This window comes from Peromyscus maniculatus, chromosome X (assembly GCF_049852395.1).
Source record: "Peromyscus maniculatus bairdii isolate BWxNUB_F1_BW_parent chromosome X, HU_Pman_BW_mat_3.1, whole genome shotgun sequence".
Lineage (NCBI taxonomy): Eukaryota > Metazoa > Chordata > Mammalia > Rodentia > Cricetidae > Peromyscus > Peromyscus maniculatus.
Window position 1 is genome coordinate 18,544,913 of NC_134875.1, and position 13,494 is coordinate 18,558,406.

The 13,494-nt window shown below is 45.0% G+C and overlaps 1 protein-coding gene across 1 annotated transcript; it reads left to right on the forward strand.

Annotated features, from left to right (window-relative positions):
* The first annotated feature begins 2,788 nt into the window (after positions 1-2,788).
* Positions 2,789-11,027, forward strand: Gpr101 (G protein-coupled receptor 101). Its single transcript, XM_042269150.2, has 2 exons — positions 2,789-3,037; positions 4,801-11,027. The coding sequence occupies exon 2, from the start codon at positions 4,887-4,889 to the stop codon at positions 6,423-6,425; it is 1,539 nt and encodes a 512-aa protein (XP_042125084.1). The 5' UTR covers positions 2,789-3,037; positions 4,801-4,886; the 3' UTR covers positions 6,426-11,027.
* Positions 11,028-13,494: the final 2,467 nt, after the last annotated feature.

Here is a 13,494-nt window from a genome sequence, read left to right on the forward strand (position 1 = left end):
TCATCATCACCAATAATAAGAAGTAATACCTGGCCAGGTCACAGGCCTTCCAACTCCCCTCTTCTGGTTGTCAGTACACAGTTGGAGCTGCTTGTCTGACAAGTTAGAGGCTGTCATGCTGCTCACCAGTGTCAACTTGTCACTGTAGTTCAACCTTAGGGCTTTCCTGTTAGTAGGATTTTGCCCTCTACTTTAAGCCTATAAGTACCATTATCTCAATATCACCTTTGCTACCATTGAATTACAAAGGCAGGAAAATGGGTTCTGTGACTTCTTGAGTCATCTCCCAAACTCTCTCTACTTCATTTCAAATGTCCTCCCCATGTTCTGAGGAAGCATTCTAGTTGTAGTGTTCTTTAAGTCATCAAAATCAGAGCTGCCAGGGCTGAAAGTCAAATCTATTTTCCTCAGCACACATCCAGTGCCCCATGTTATGGAACTGATATTTATATGTCTTTGAAATTCAAGGATACCAAGTCTGGTCAGGTTTGAAGTGGAAAGAGTCACCTGAGGATGAAGCACCAGCCTGCATCTCCCCATACAGAAAAGTCGCCTGCATTTCTCTCCAGCTTTTTCTTGGTTTTGTTAGTATGTGATGCAGACAAGGCAGGCTGCTTGCATTGTAAAGCCTTACTCCTCCCAGACTTCTCCCACAACACACACACACACACACACACACACACACACACACACACACACACTCCATCCGAAACAGCTCTCGCTGTCCATGAATATAACTGTAGACTCCATGAGCTGGTCCTGGAACACCAACCTTTGACATGTAAGCAGAGGTTAGCTCTCTGTCTCCTTCTGGTTCCTAGCAATCTAGGACACTCTGGAGAATCCCAGTAAAAAGGAAGAAAGGTCAGTAAAGAATGGACTTTGTCTCTGGCCATTTGGAGCAAGCAGCTTGACTGTTTCTCAAGCAACTGTAAAATAATCGAATCTGAACCAAGTGATGCTTGACAGTGCATGCCACCCAGGATTCTGCACCATGGCCAGTGTGAGGCTGGGAATTAATAATAGTGAATGATTATCATAGAAACTGTCTCTAGGAAAAACGACCAAGTTTTTTTACCATTCAACCTTGGGAAGATAAAATCGGGCCTAGCAGAAAAAGACAAATGATCCAAGAGCAAAAGCAGGACTTGAAATCCAAAGAGCATCCCGGGACATGACTATGCACCAGCCTCATCTCCCTGTCCCAGAGGCAGGTAATACGGAGAAGAGAGGATGTCTTTGTCCATCTCAGAATCCTGTGGTCAACCTGCAGTATCCCTAATACCTCCTGGCCCTTGTTCTTCTTGCCACTTATTTCTTCTTTCCTGAAGACTATGTTAGGTCCCTCTGTGTGGCCTGATGACCCCTCCTTGTTTCCTATGGCAACATCCCTTCTGTCCTTTCTCCACCCTATGTCCCATCTGCCCCCACCAAAGCAGGGCTTCTGAGAGAACATGGAAAAGCAGAAACCTTATCACATTGCCCTACTTTAAAAAAATCAATAAACAAGAATGGTTTAACATGTGTCAGTATTTAGGTTGAGTAATACGAAAACAATGGCTTATTTAATTATTTTCACTATATTTGTGTATACTCTAAATTACTCATAATAAAACAATTTTTCAGAGATGTCAAGTTAAAGCCTAAAGTCTTCAGGTTTGACTTCAAGGTCTCTCAGGCTGTCTGTAAGATACCATAATACACAGTCTTCTGTATTTCCCAACCTTGACATGCAGCCCTATCTTAGACCATGCACTTACATATAACAGAGCAGCTGCCCCCCTCTCCTGCCTACAAAGTGTTTCTTCCTCTCTTGGAAGCAGCCAAATGAAAATGATCCCTGATCCATCAAAGACACCTTCCCAAACTCGCCGCCCCCCCCCCCATCCGGAGGAGGTAGGGACGGTGGAGGGTGCCTCCTCTGGCCTGATATGCATATATGCTGAACACATTTTCAAGAGAGCAGATTGTTTTAGTTAATCAAATAGGTGCGATATTTACTTGAACTTGGGCAAATCAAGTAATCTATCTTGGCTTCTGCTTCTGTCTCCAGGAAATGAAAGTAATAGCAGTACTTATCTCACAAGACTGGGGTAACCTCCAGTTCTGTTTTGTCCTCTATGAAAATAAAGGAAGATGGTATAGGGGAGACGGGAGAGGAAAAAGGAGAGAAGTGAGGAGGAGAGAGGGAGGGAGAGGGCAGAGGAAGGGGAGAGGGAGAAACGGAGAAGAGAAGGAGGCAAGGAGCGAGGGAGGAAGAGAGAGAAGGAGGAAGGAGAGAGACTGAGACTGACTGGCAAACCGACTTCAAGCAAATAATGTGGATAAATAATTACCTAATTTGTCTAAGATGGAATGGTCCTGAAACCTACAGGTAAGACGCTGCTGTTTATGCGAGCAAGTGAAAAATTACTGACATCGAAACTGCGATTCCTCTGTGGGGACTGAGGACAGTTCACATTTGGAGGGAGGTCTTCAGAAGTCAAGGCCAGAGTCTCCCACTCTCTCTTTATAAACACTCTGAAAGTCAGCGGCAGTGATCCTGCCCAAAATCCAGGGGCTAAGGGCTGAGAGCTAGGGTTTGCATGAAAATTCGCCCTGGTGACAGCTCCAGTCTGTGAGCCTCAGAGTGCTTGCGATGGGATGCAGGGTGACAAAATCTGTGTGGGTCCATTGCGAGTCATTCCCCCCTCCTTCCTTCCCGCCCCACTGCCGCTGCCACCAGCCTAGCTCCTCTGGGTTCGGTGGCCTCGTGCGTCACCGGCGCGGGCGGGGACAGAGGGGGTGCGCCGCAAGGTGAGGGCACCGCGCTGCTTTAAGAAGCCGTGCGCCCCCGCCACAGCTCAGAGCTTGCGGCGCTGCGCGCTGGTCGGACTTGCGGGCACAAGCTCGGTGCCCCGCTCCCGCCGCGCCCGCTGCTCCTTCCACTCGGTGCGAGCTCGCAGCCGCCTGTGCCCCGAAAGGTGGCCAGACAGCGCGGCGAGCCCCGAGGGATCGGTTCTCAGCTCCTGCGACTCAACGCCTCCAGCAGCAACAGGTAAGCTGCGGAGCTCGGCTCAGGTCGCGCGGGTCCCCAAGCCCAACCGGTCCCCTAGCCCAAGCGCTCAGACACCCTTTTGCCAAGGCTAGAAGGTTACTAAGGTTGCGCACCAGGTCCGAAAGGGCTCTCCAGGCGCCCTTGCGTATCCCGAGCACTTTCTCTCCTGTGTCCTCTCCCTCTCCCTCATTTCCTTGTTTCCTTCCTGCGTTCTCTGCTTCTCAACCTCTTTTCTATTCTGGTTAGCTTTTATCGTGCTCCGTTTCTCCATGCCCCTGTCTCTTACTGTCCCCTTTTCTCTTTCTCACTCTTAATCTTTCCCCCCTCTCTCACTCTTAGGATCCTATTTGTTCTTTCTTGGTTCTCCTTCCAAAGCGCTTTCTCACTTTTTCTGTGTCTCTCTTTTCCCTTCTGCCTCTTTCTCTCTGCCTTTCCAAATATCTTGCTCTGTCCCTCTCAGACCCCCACCCCCGTCCTTGCGCACCCCTGTCTCTTTCCCTATTCCTCACTCTTCCCAGCTCGCTCTCCTCACCCCCACCCCCACAGACTCCTAGCCGGCTGGAAAATATAGGGAGGATGGCGAATTTGGGACATGAGGCAGTGTAATGGGTTACATGTTCCAGCCACGACTGCGCTATTGACAAACTACGCATTTTATTTGATAAAGCCCTGGCGGCCAAGGGGGCAAGTGGTTTCCATGGCAAGATAAAGTCAGCAGAGACAGGTACAAGGAGACAAAGATCCAGCTAGAGGAAAACTAAGGTGGGGTGGGGGGTGCTCTCAGAGAAGGATGCTGAGCGATAGGGATGTATGCAAATTCAAAGAGGCAGAGAAAGAGTTTGGAAATGGTACTAGGGCAGTGAAAATGAAGGACAGAGATGAACTAGAGTACACATCTAGAGACATCACTTGAGAAACAGAGATATCAGAGTGTTAGGGACCAAGAGGAAGGAGGGACAGGTCCGGCAAGACATAGAACCTAGGCACTTAGAAAAACAGTGAAGGAAGACAGGAAGAGGTACAGAGAAATGTGAGAAAGAGCAGGCACGCAGGTGCTGGTGTGAGACCTGAGACACATAAATCTGAGAGAGACACAGACAAGAGAGCCAGAGACACCAAACAGGTGTGTTAGGAGCCCAAAGGGGCAGTCAGGGAACTCTACTGAAGAGGAAGAAAGACCCAAGGAGAGGAGGGGCATACACAGCTACAGAGTGAGCTCACTAGTGAAAAAAGCACGCAGAGACTGAGAGACACAGAACTGAGAGGGGGAGGGAGATTATCAGACAGAGGACAGCAACAGCCAGACATAGACAGACTATGTAGATGCTAGTGGGAAACTGGGGCGGGGGGAGACTATAGAGTGAAGGATGGGACGATGTTCGTGGAAACAGGGGCATACACTCTGTGGTAGAGGAAAGGTGCCCCCAGTAAAACATTGGAGACAGAAATCTAGTCTCATAAGCAGGCAGGTACAGAGTGCAAGCACATGCGTCAGTGAGAAAGAACAAATCTCCAAGAGGCATGGAGGAGACAGGCTGAGGGAGTGCCCACTGTGCTAACAGGGAGGACAAGCAAAAGGAAGAGAATGCAAGGAAGACTGGCAGTGAGACCCCAAGAGTTAGAAAAGGAGCCAGAGAAACTGCTTTGATTGGGGTTGAAACTGTGCAGGGCTCTAAGGGAGGGGTCCTATAGTGATGCTGCTGGTCTCAGAGGCTTGTCTCTGCAAGGCATTAACCCTGCCCACATGTTTCTCTCGTCCTCAGTATAGACAGTGTGCAGTCTGCGCATCTCATTGCCCACTGGTGCAGAGACTGAGCTGCACCTTGTCTCCCGCCTGCCTGCCATCACCATGACACCCACCTGCACCAACAACACTCGAGAGAACAACAGCAGCCAAGCGTGCATGCCCCTCTCCAAGATGCCTATTAGTCTAGCTCACGGCATCATCCGAGCCACTGTGCTGCTTGTCTTCTTTGGTGTATCCTTTGTGGGCAATGTAGTGCTGGCTTATGTACTGCAGCGTAAGCCACAGTTGCTGCAGGTGACCAACAGGCTCATCTTTAACCTCCTTGTCACTGACCTGCTGCAGATTGTTCTCGTGGCCCCCTGGGTGATGGCCACCTCCATTCCTGCCTTCTGGCCTCTCAATATTCACTTCTGTACGGCCCTGGTTAGCCTCACCCACTTATTTGCCTTTGCTGGTGTCAATACCATTGTGGTGGTGTCAATAGATCGCTACCTGTCCATCATCCACCCTCTCTCCTACCCATCCAAGATGACCCAGCGACGTGGTTATATGCTCGTCTATGGCACCTGGATTTTGGCTGTCCTGCAGAGCACACCTCCTCTCTATGGCTGGGGCCAGGCTACCTTTGATGAACGTAATGCTCTCTGTTCCATGATCTGGGGATCCAGCCCAAGCTATGCCATTGTCACTGTGATATCCTTCATTGTTGTTCCACTGGTTGTTATGATTGCCTGCTACACTGTGGTGTTTGGTGCGGCACGTCGGCAGCATGCTCTCCTGTACAACGTCAAGAGACGCAGCTTGGGGATGAGAGTCAAGGACTCTGTGAAGACTGAGAATGAACGGGGAATGAAGAAGAGGGATGAGTGCCAGGATGAGAATGAATTGCTGTGCCAAGGTGAAGGTCAGGCCAAGACTAAGGAAAGCGGCATTGAGGTGGAAGAGAGTCCCATGGAAGCCGGGGACATCATCATGAAGGCCAGAGAAAGAAGCCCTGATTTAAGTGCAGGTATTGCTGAGTCCAAGGGCATTGAAGAGGTCAGTGATGGCAGCATGGAGGATCTGGAATTCGGCAGTGAAGTTCAGGAGAGCAGCATGAAGGCAGACACTGGCCGAATGGAGATCAATCAGTGCAACATTGATTTGGGTGAAGATGACATAGAGTTCGGCATGGATGAAGTTCATTTCAGTGAGGATGATGTCGAGGCCATGAACATCCGAGAGAGCTTTCCACCCAGTCGTCGCAACAGCAACAGCAACCCACCTTTGCCCCCATGCTATGAGTGCAAAGCTGCAAGAGTGATCTTCCTCATCATTTTCTCCTATGTGCTATCTCTGGGGCCCTACTGCTCTCTAGCTGTGCTGGCTCTGTGGGTGGATGTCCAAACCGAGGTCCCCCAGTGGGTGATTACCATAATAATCTGGCTTTTTTTCCTGCAGTGCTGCATCCACCCTTATGTCTATGGTTACATGCACAAGACCATCAAGAAGGAAATCCAGGATGTACTGAAGAAGTTTGTCTGGAAGAAAAAGCCCTCTACAGAAGACAGCCACCCTGACCTGCATGAATCCGAAGCTGGCACAGAGAGAGGCACTGAAGGCAAGGTTGTCCCCTCCCGTGATTCTGCTACTTCACCTTAAAGTTAGTTCTAAGGCAAACTTTTCACTGTCCACAACACAGAAAACAAGAGCAGCTTTCTTTTCAGTGCATCACCCACAATCTCATTAGTGCCAACCCTTACCATTTCAGGCAAAGGTGTTGTAAATACATCCTTTTCCACCACAAGGCAGGTAAATAGAAGGGAGAAGTAGAGACTTTGATCTTTCCTGAAAGGTATAAGCCCGTCAAAGAATGGACTTGAGGATTCCTATCAAATATATACATATTAGGCTCTAAATGTCCTAAAACAAGGGCTACCTGGTTTGGAACTGTTCTTGGTATTTTGCCTGCCTCCCCAGAGCTACAACATAGCAGCTTTAGCTCTGAGTAAAAGGGAAAGTGATGCCTGTGGACATAAGAACTATTTGGCCTTCAGGTCAGGAACTCATGGGCTGGGGCTACGTATTGTGTTCAACTGAAAGAAAAGCAACTGATCAAATCACTTTTGGAGTCTTAAAAGCACAGCTAGGCGGACTGATCATCATAGGAGCAGATTTCTGTACTGAAGAGCCCCACAATACGGTGCAGAGACAATAATACAAATTTTGACATAGGGGATTGTGCAGCTAGAATATGAAGAAAGCGTCTAGGTCCTCGAAGGGATCCAGAAAAGGGCATACACGAAATGGAGAGCTAGTTCAAGGGAAGAAATGGAAAAATAAGTCGTATCCATGGAGCTAAACAATTGTGTGTTTCTTTCTCTTTCTCTCTCTCCTCTCTTTCTCCATTCTCTCCTACCCTGGGATTCTTCATGGGCTGGGACTGACCTCTGTGCAAATGGAAAACTGTCAAGTGACACAAATATTTTTTGTCTCCTATTGGAGTAACAGCAGGAAAGAAATCAAGCCAGTATTTTACTATTTCCCTTCTGTGACTGAGTTGGAATGCTCATGAGAATTCTCTAGACCTCTACCAACCACTTGTGTTTTACTTTCTTTTATTTCAAATTGATGTATGGGTTAAACAATTTTTCAGGTTTAAAAAAAGAAATTCAAATATGAATGGTCCAAGTTCTAGAAAACTCACACTGCCAATGAATTTTATGTCCATAAGAAGTCTCTTTCATCTCTATAACCTAATAAACATGAGCTAGTTTCTCCATATGAGAATAAACATGTTCCTTCCTCCAGGCACACACAACTTTTCAACCTGTGGTTGTCTCTAAAACTTGTAAGTTCTCTGCACAAATGCAGAAATGACAGAGAGGATTGTTTCATAATACCTAGCAAATATATGAACTATTCCAAAGAATCTGAAGATCAAAGCATCTGAATCAAGCATAGCTTATCGATTACTATTGAAACACACCTCTTGTAATACAAAAATTACCACCAGGGCAAATACCCAAGTAAACTTTAAAAATATTAAACCTGGAAATCACTTTGGGCAAGGACAGAGCTAACATATTTCAGAGAGCACAGGACATATTTAAAGACAAAATAACATGCAACCAAAAACTAGTAAGTAAGTGTTGTTGAAGCAGATACCTACTGTTAAGATGGGAGGAGGGAAAGGGGAGGGATATTTGATTAAAAATGATTAAACAGGAGGTTGTACATGATGGTAGCCAGAGGTTAACATTCCTCATTCATTTATATGTTATCTCTTCCTCCTCACAGATTCCAGCATGAGCTTCTCAAAAGGGGAGAGGTAAACGGCTGTGAAAAAGTGTGTGTGGGGATGTGGGATTACCATATTCACAATGCAGGAGAGTTGATTAAAACAAATACTATTGAACTGACCTGTCAGATCATTATGTCCATGAGAACTTTATCAACTTCAACTCCACTAATTTGGAACTTGTGATAATCTCAGACAAGGCATGGTATCTAAAATTAACCCTCACATCACAATATTTTTCCATCAATATTAATATAGCAAATTAATATTCAAAAATTTGTTACATTGATTTATTGCTAAAATTATATTGGCCCATCCTTAAAAGATACCTGAATGAAGTGGCTTATTTGATCAGTTTTCTTGTGGGGCAAGGGGTATTTCCTTACAGGTTTGAAACAGAGGAGTTCAAAGGTGGCAATGCCTATACTATCAGTAGAATTGCTTATATACTTACATAGAAAACAGGATTTCAAATATGTTTCCAACATTTTGTTGAAACTGAACTTCTTATTTTATTTTTAAAGCTCAACCCTTTCAATGTGTAACAAAGAGAACTGTTTGCCAAAACCCAAAATCCAAATGGAACCAGAACCTGTACAAGTGTGGTAAGTCCATTTGACAACACACACAACATCTTCCAGGGTGCTGAGACTCACCTGCTCCTAAAACAGTCCAACTTTCCCTCTTTTATTCACTGTTCATTCTTTGGAAATTGGATTCTTCAAAGGTGAAGACCTTTTGAAAATAGGGTGGAAAGGACAACCCTTGAATTAAAGGTATTCTGTCTTGATGACATTTTCTTTTAATGAACAATAGGACTTCTGGTTAGCATGGAGAGAGGGTTTAACAAGTGACTGCAAGCTAAGAGCCAGGCTAAGACGTCTGGTCAGTCAGGGCTTTAGACACTCTCCCTACTTAACTGTGTCTCCATTTTGATTGTTCTGGGCCCCTGAAGGCCCCAAACCACTCCCAAGCTTAGGCATGAGGAGGCAGAAGCATGAACTGGAGACAACAGACTAGAGCCTAAAACCCTGGAAGAATAGACATCTTTCCAGTTACATATGATAGCTTCCTCTATGGCAAATATTTAACATGCATATTAGCACACTTAGGCTATAAGCAACAAAACTGGTTAGAGGAAGAAATAGGGAAACTCAAATACACTGAACTTGGCCACTGCCAGGTCACTGGCAAGTTCACTGCTTTTTGGTAAGTAGGGTAAGAATCCTCAAGGAACATGAAGGTTTCCAATAGGAGTTAGGTTTCCATCATTGCCTCCCAAAGCCTCCATATCTTAAGAGTATACACACTAAGGGGAAATCACAGCAACTTGTACATATAAGGAGATTTGCTGTGTGAAGATGCTGTATTACTTTTGCTCTAAAAGAGACAAAAACAAGATTGGTTTTAGTTCGGTGCTTCAAGTTTGAGTGGACTTTTCCCCTCTTCATCTGTTACAACTTTGTTGAAAATTGGTACTTTTGTCTTGTGTCAGTGCTGTGCTCTTTTGTGGTATTTCTTCTCATTGTAAGCTCTAACTGTATATAAAATGTGTTCTTGGAGATAAGGTGCTAGATATTAGATTGTGTGTGTTCATAGCTAGTGTCATCAGTAAAAAGTGAGTGATGTGTACGTGTAAAGTTAGTTAGCAAAATGCATGCAGTATTCTATATGTGACCCACAATTCTTGAAGTAGAACATAGTACATATATTTACCTTTAAAAGTGTATACTACAGGATATGTAAGATGGCTCCAAGATCACCAGTGTGGCAGGAAGAGTTGACTTTCATTCCTTAAATCCCTGGTACATGACAAGCAAGAATTTAATTCTGGTACAACTGGTAATCGATGTGAACTGAATTATCAACTTGGCTGAAGTCCTTGCTGGCAGTTCTCCACAATACACCTGGCACTGGTATACCTGTTTTCTTCAATGTATAGAATGCAAAATCTAAGAAGATGGTCCTTTCCCCATAAAAGAGCAAGAACCCCAGGACAGGCCATTGGAGTTCTGGTAGCAGAATGAAAAGAACACTACAGTTTCAAGACCTACACAGGAACCAGTACCTGATTGGGAAGTTATTGGACTTGCATTTAGCTGATCCATATTGTGACCATCCCTGCCCTCATAGAGAAGTGCCAAAACCCAGAAAAAGGCTGCTCTGGTTTTTTTCCCCCTTTGGCTGTCTCAGACAAGATGCAGTATTGATAAAGAGACAGTGAGAATTCTCGGGTTGGGGGGAGGGTGGGGGTTACAGCTCAGGTGTTTGAAGAGTTACAGTTGTAGATCAAATATATTTGCAAAAGAACTCAGATTATTTTATTATATTTTGAGAACAAAAGTATTACAAGAGAATATATATATACATATACATATATATATACTCACTAAATTATTTCTAAAACTGCCTTTAATACCAAATTTCATGTGCTATTTTGAGACTGAGAACAATAGGAACACTGCACTCAGTCAATAAAACATTTTTCTTTAATACTTTCCAATTTAAATTTAAAAGTTTCCTTTAAAAAAGGTTTGTAAATTAAAAGTGCCTTTTCAAAGGATTTTCAAAACTACAGTCCTGGGGACAAGTTCCCATTGGCACAACTTACCTTCAGGTGCACAAATGGGGTGGAATTTATTGTCCACCTTTCAGCAAGAAGAGAAATCCCCTCACACTCCAATCAAATTTACGAATTGATACTGTTACATGGGTCAGTAGTCCCAGAGACTCTGCCTAATGTCAAGGTTTCATATATTGGATGACTTTAATTGAATGCTTTCTAAACTGGTTATGATGCATTTATTGTTGGACAGGAAAAACAGACTCCTGCTTGGGGAATGCAGAGAGATTAACATTTGTAATTTAACTATTATTAAATGTTTGTGTTTCTTAATAGGTGCTGTTAATCTGTCCTTGGTATATTCTTCTGAAATACATTAAATAAAGTGCAATTTTATGTGTGTATCTGGCCCCTATATTGTGCTCTTTGAGAACACAGGGAGACACATGACATTTCCATCACTCCTCTTTCGTGGAGACAGAATAAGCAACTTACTGTATCAAATTTCCTCCATGGGCGACTGCACTCATGTGCACACACATACACCATTTTTCAGATAAAAATAAAATTAAAGGAGTATGCATTAGTATGTAATAGCAGTCATCAGAAAGGATGTTTGGGAGAGGCCCATTGATGTGATCTTCTATGAATAAAGAAAATTTCAAAGTAAAATAGGGTGAGCAGAGAGGAAACACGGATGGAGCCAGATGCCTAAGGTTCTCAAGTGTCAAGTTCACTCCAAAGGCAATGAGGTTTGAACAGATGGGGGATTTTTATCTATTAAAAAAAACTTTTTTTTCTTTTTTTTTTTTAAAAAAAAGATTAATTTATTTTTTTATTTTTTTATTTTATTTTACAATACCATTCAGTTCTACGTATCAGCCATGGGTTCCCCTATTCTCCCCCCTCCCACCCCCTCCCCTTACCCCCAGCCTACCCCCCATTCCCACCTCCTCCAGGGCAAATCCTCCCCCGAGGACTGCGATCAACCTGGTAGACTCAGTCCAGGCAGGTCCAGTCCTCTCCTCCCAGACTGAGCCAAGCGTCCCTGCATAAGCCCCAGGTTTCAAACAGCCAATTCATGCAATGACCACAGGACTTGGTCCCACTGCCTAGTTGCCTCCCAAACTGATCGAGCCAATCAACTGTCTCACCTATTCAGAGGGCCTGATCCAGCCTGGGCCCCTCAGCCTTTGGTTCATAGTTCATGTGTAAAAAAACAACTTTTTTAAAACTATGAGTTTTAGTGTTCTGCCTGCATGTTTGTGCACTGTGTGTGTGCCTGGTGCCCTCAGAGGTCAGAAGAGTACCTCAGATCCATTGTAACTGGACTTCTGGACAGGTATAAGCTGACATGTGGGTAAAGGACATCGCACTCAGGTCCTCTGCAAGAGCAATAAGTTCTTATAACCACAGAGCCATCTCTCCAAGTGGGATTTCTTTTAAAAAAAATAAAATAAACAACTGCACCTCACTAGGGCAGCACAATAGAGCCAACACTGTTAGCACAGGTGTGGATGAGCCTGATCTGACATTATGAGCATAGAAGAGCTGTCCCCATTACCTATCTCTCTTTTGGCAGCACAGGCAGGGGAGAGCTGCCCTTCTCCCCTCCCTGACCATCAACATCCAGGGCAGATGGTAGAGCTGACCCTGTGGTCATCAGAGTAGAAGAGCTGTCCCTGACCCCCACCAGCTGTGACACTCAGGAGAGCAGGCTCTGCACCTCACCAGGGCAGCACAATAGAGCCAACCCTGTTAGCACAGTTGTGGGTGAGCCAGCCCTGAAATTGTGAGCATGGGAGAACTGTCCCCATTACCCATCTGTCTTGTAACAGCATAGGTGGAGGAGAGTTGCCCTCCTCCCCTACACCCATCAATGCCTGGGGCAGGTGGGAGAGCTGGCCCTGTGGCCATAATAGCAGGAGAGCTATCCCTGACCCCCACCAGCTGAAACACTCAGGAGAGCAGGCCCTGCACCTCACCAGGGCAGCACAATAGAGCCAACCCTGTTTTAGTGCAGGTGTGGGTGAGCCTGGGAAGTTGTAAGCATGGAAAAATTGTCCCCATTTCACATCTGGTGGACCAGCCCTACAGATGCCCAGGTCCAGACCCAAAGATATGACTTGGCCTACTGCACCATCCACCCCATGTATGATTTGTTGGAGTACATAAAGGAGCTGGTCCTACAAAACCAAAGCTGCAGGATCTGTACAATACAGGGCAACAACAAGATATCCAGGAAGGGTCCTAGTGAGGGCCCAGCATCCATAGTGTAGCAGAAACCAGAAGCCTCGAACCAGACCAATGACTCTGCAATGAACACTTGCAAGTAAAGATAAATTGATAAAAAGGGTTATACTGTGTGACTCACTGTATCACACTATAGCTTCCATGACAAGATTTTTAAGTTTTTTTCCTTTTTTTATGCCCCCCTTTTTTTCTCTTAAATTTTGTTTTATTTGGGGGGGGGTGCAAGGGTGGAGGACATATGCAAAGGGACGGGGAAATGAATGGGATCAAGATACATGATGTAAAAAGACACATTGAATGAATGAATGAATGAATATTAAAAATAAATAAACAGAATTACCCAGTACCTCAGTCACCTCCACTAGGCTCAAGCCCATACTTTATTTCAGCTCAGAGCACTTCCTTCAGCACCTTTCAGTTTAACCTAGCCTAATTACCCACACTCATATCACTCAGTTCAGCCCCAATTAACCAGGGTCTATAGGACAGAAGAGCAAAAGCATGCTTCTCCAATCCCCAGCCTCATAAAGCAGTAATAACTCTGATGCAGTCATCACATATGAAAACAGTACGCAGATAAGGTGGGTTAATATGTTTAATATTTAATAACCCCT

Coding starts and splice junctions, on each gene's coding strand:
- Gpr101 (XM_042269150.2), top strand. CDS start 4,887: ATGACACCCACCTGCACCAACAACACTCGAGAGAACAACAGCAGCCAA.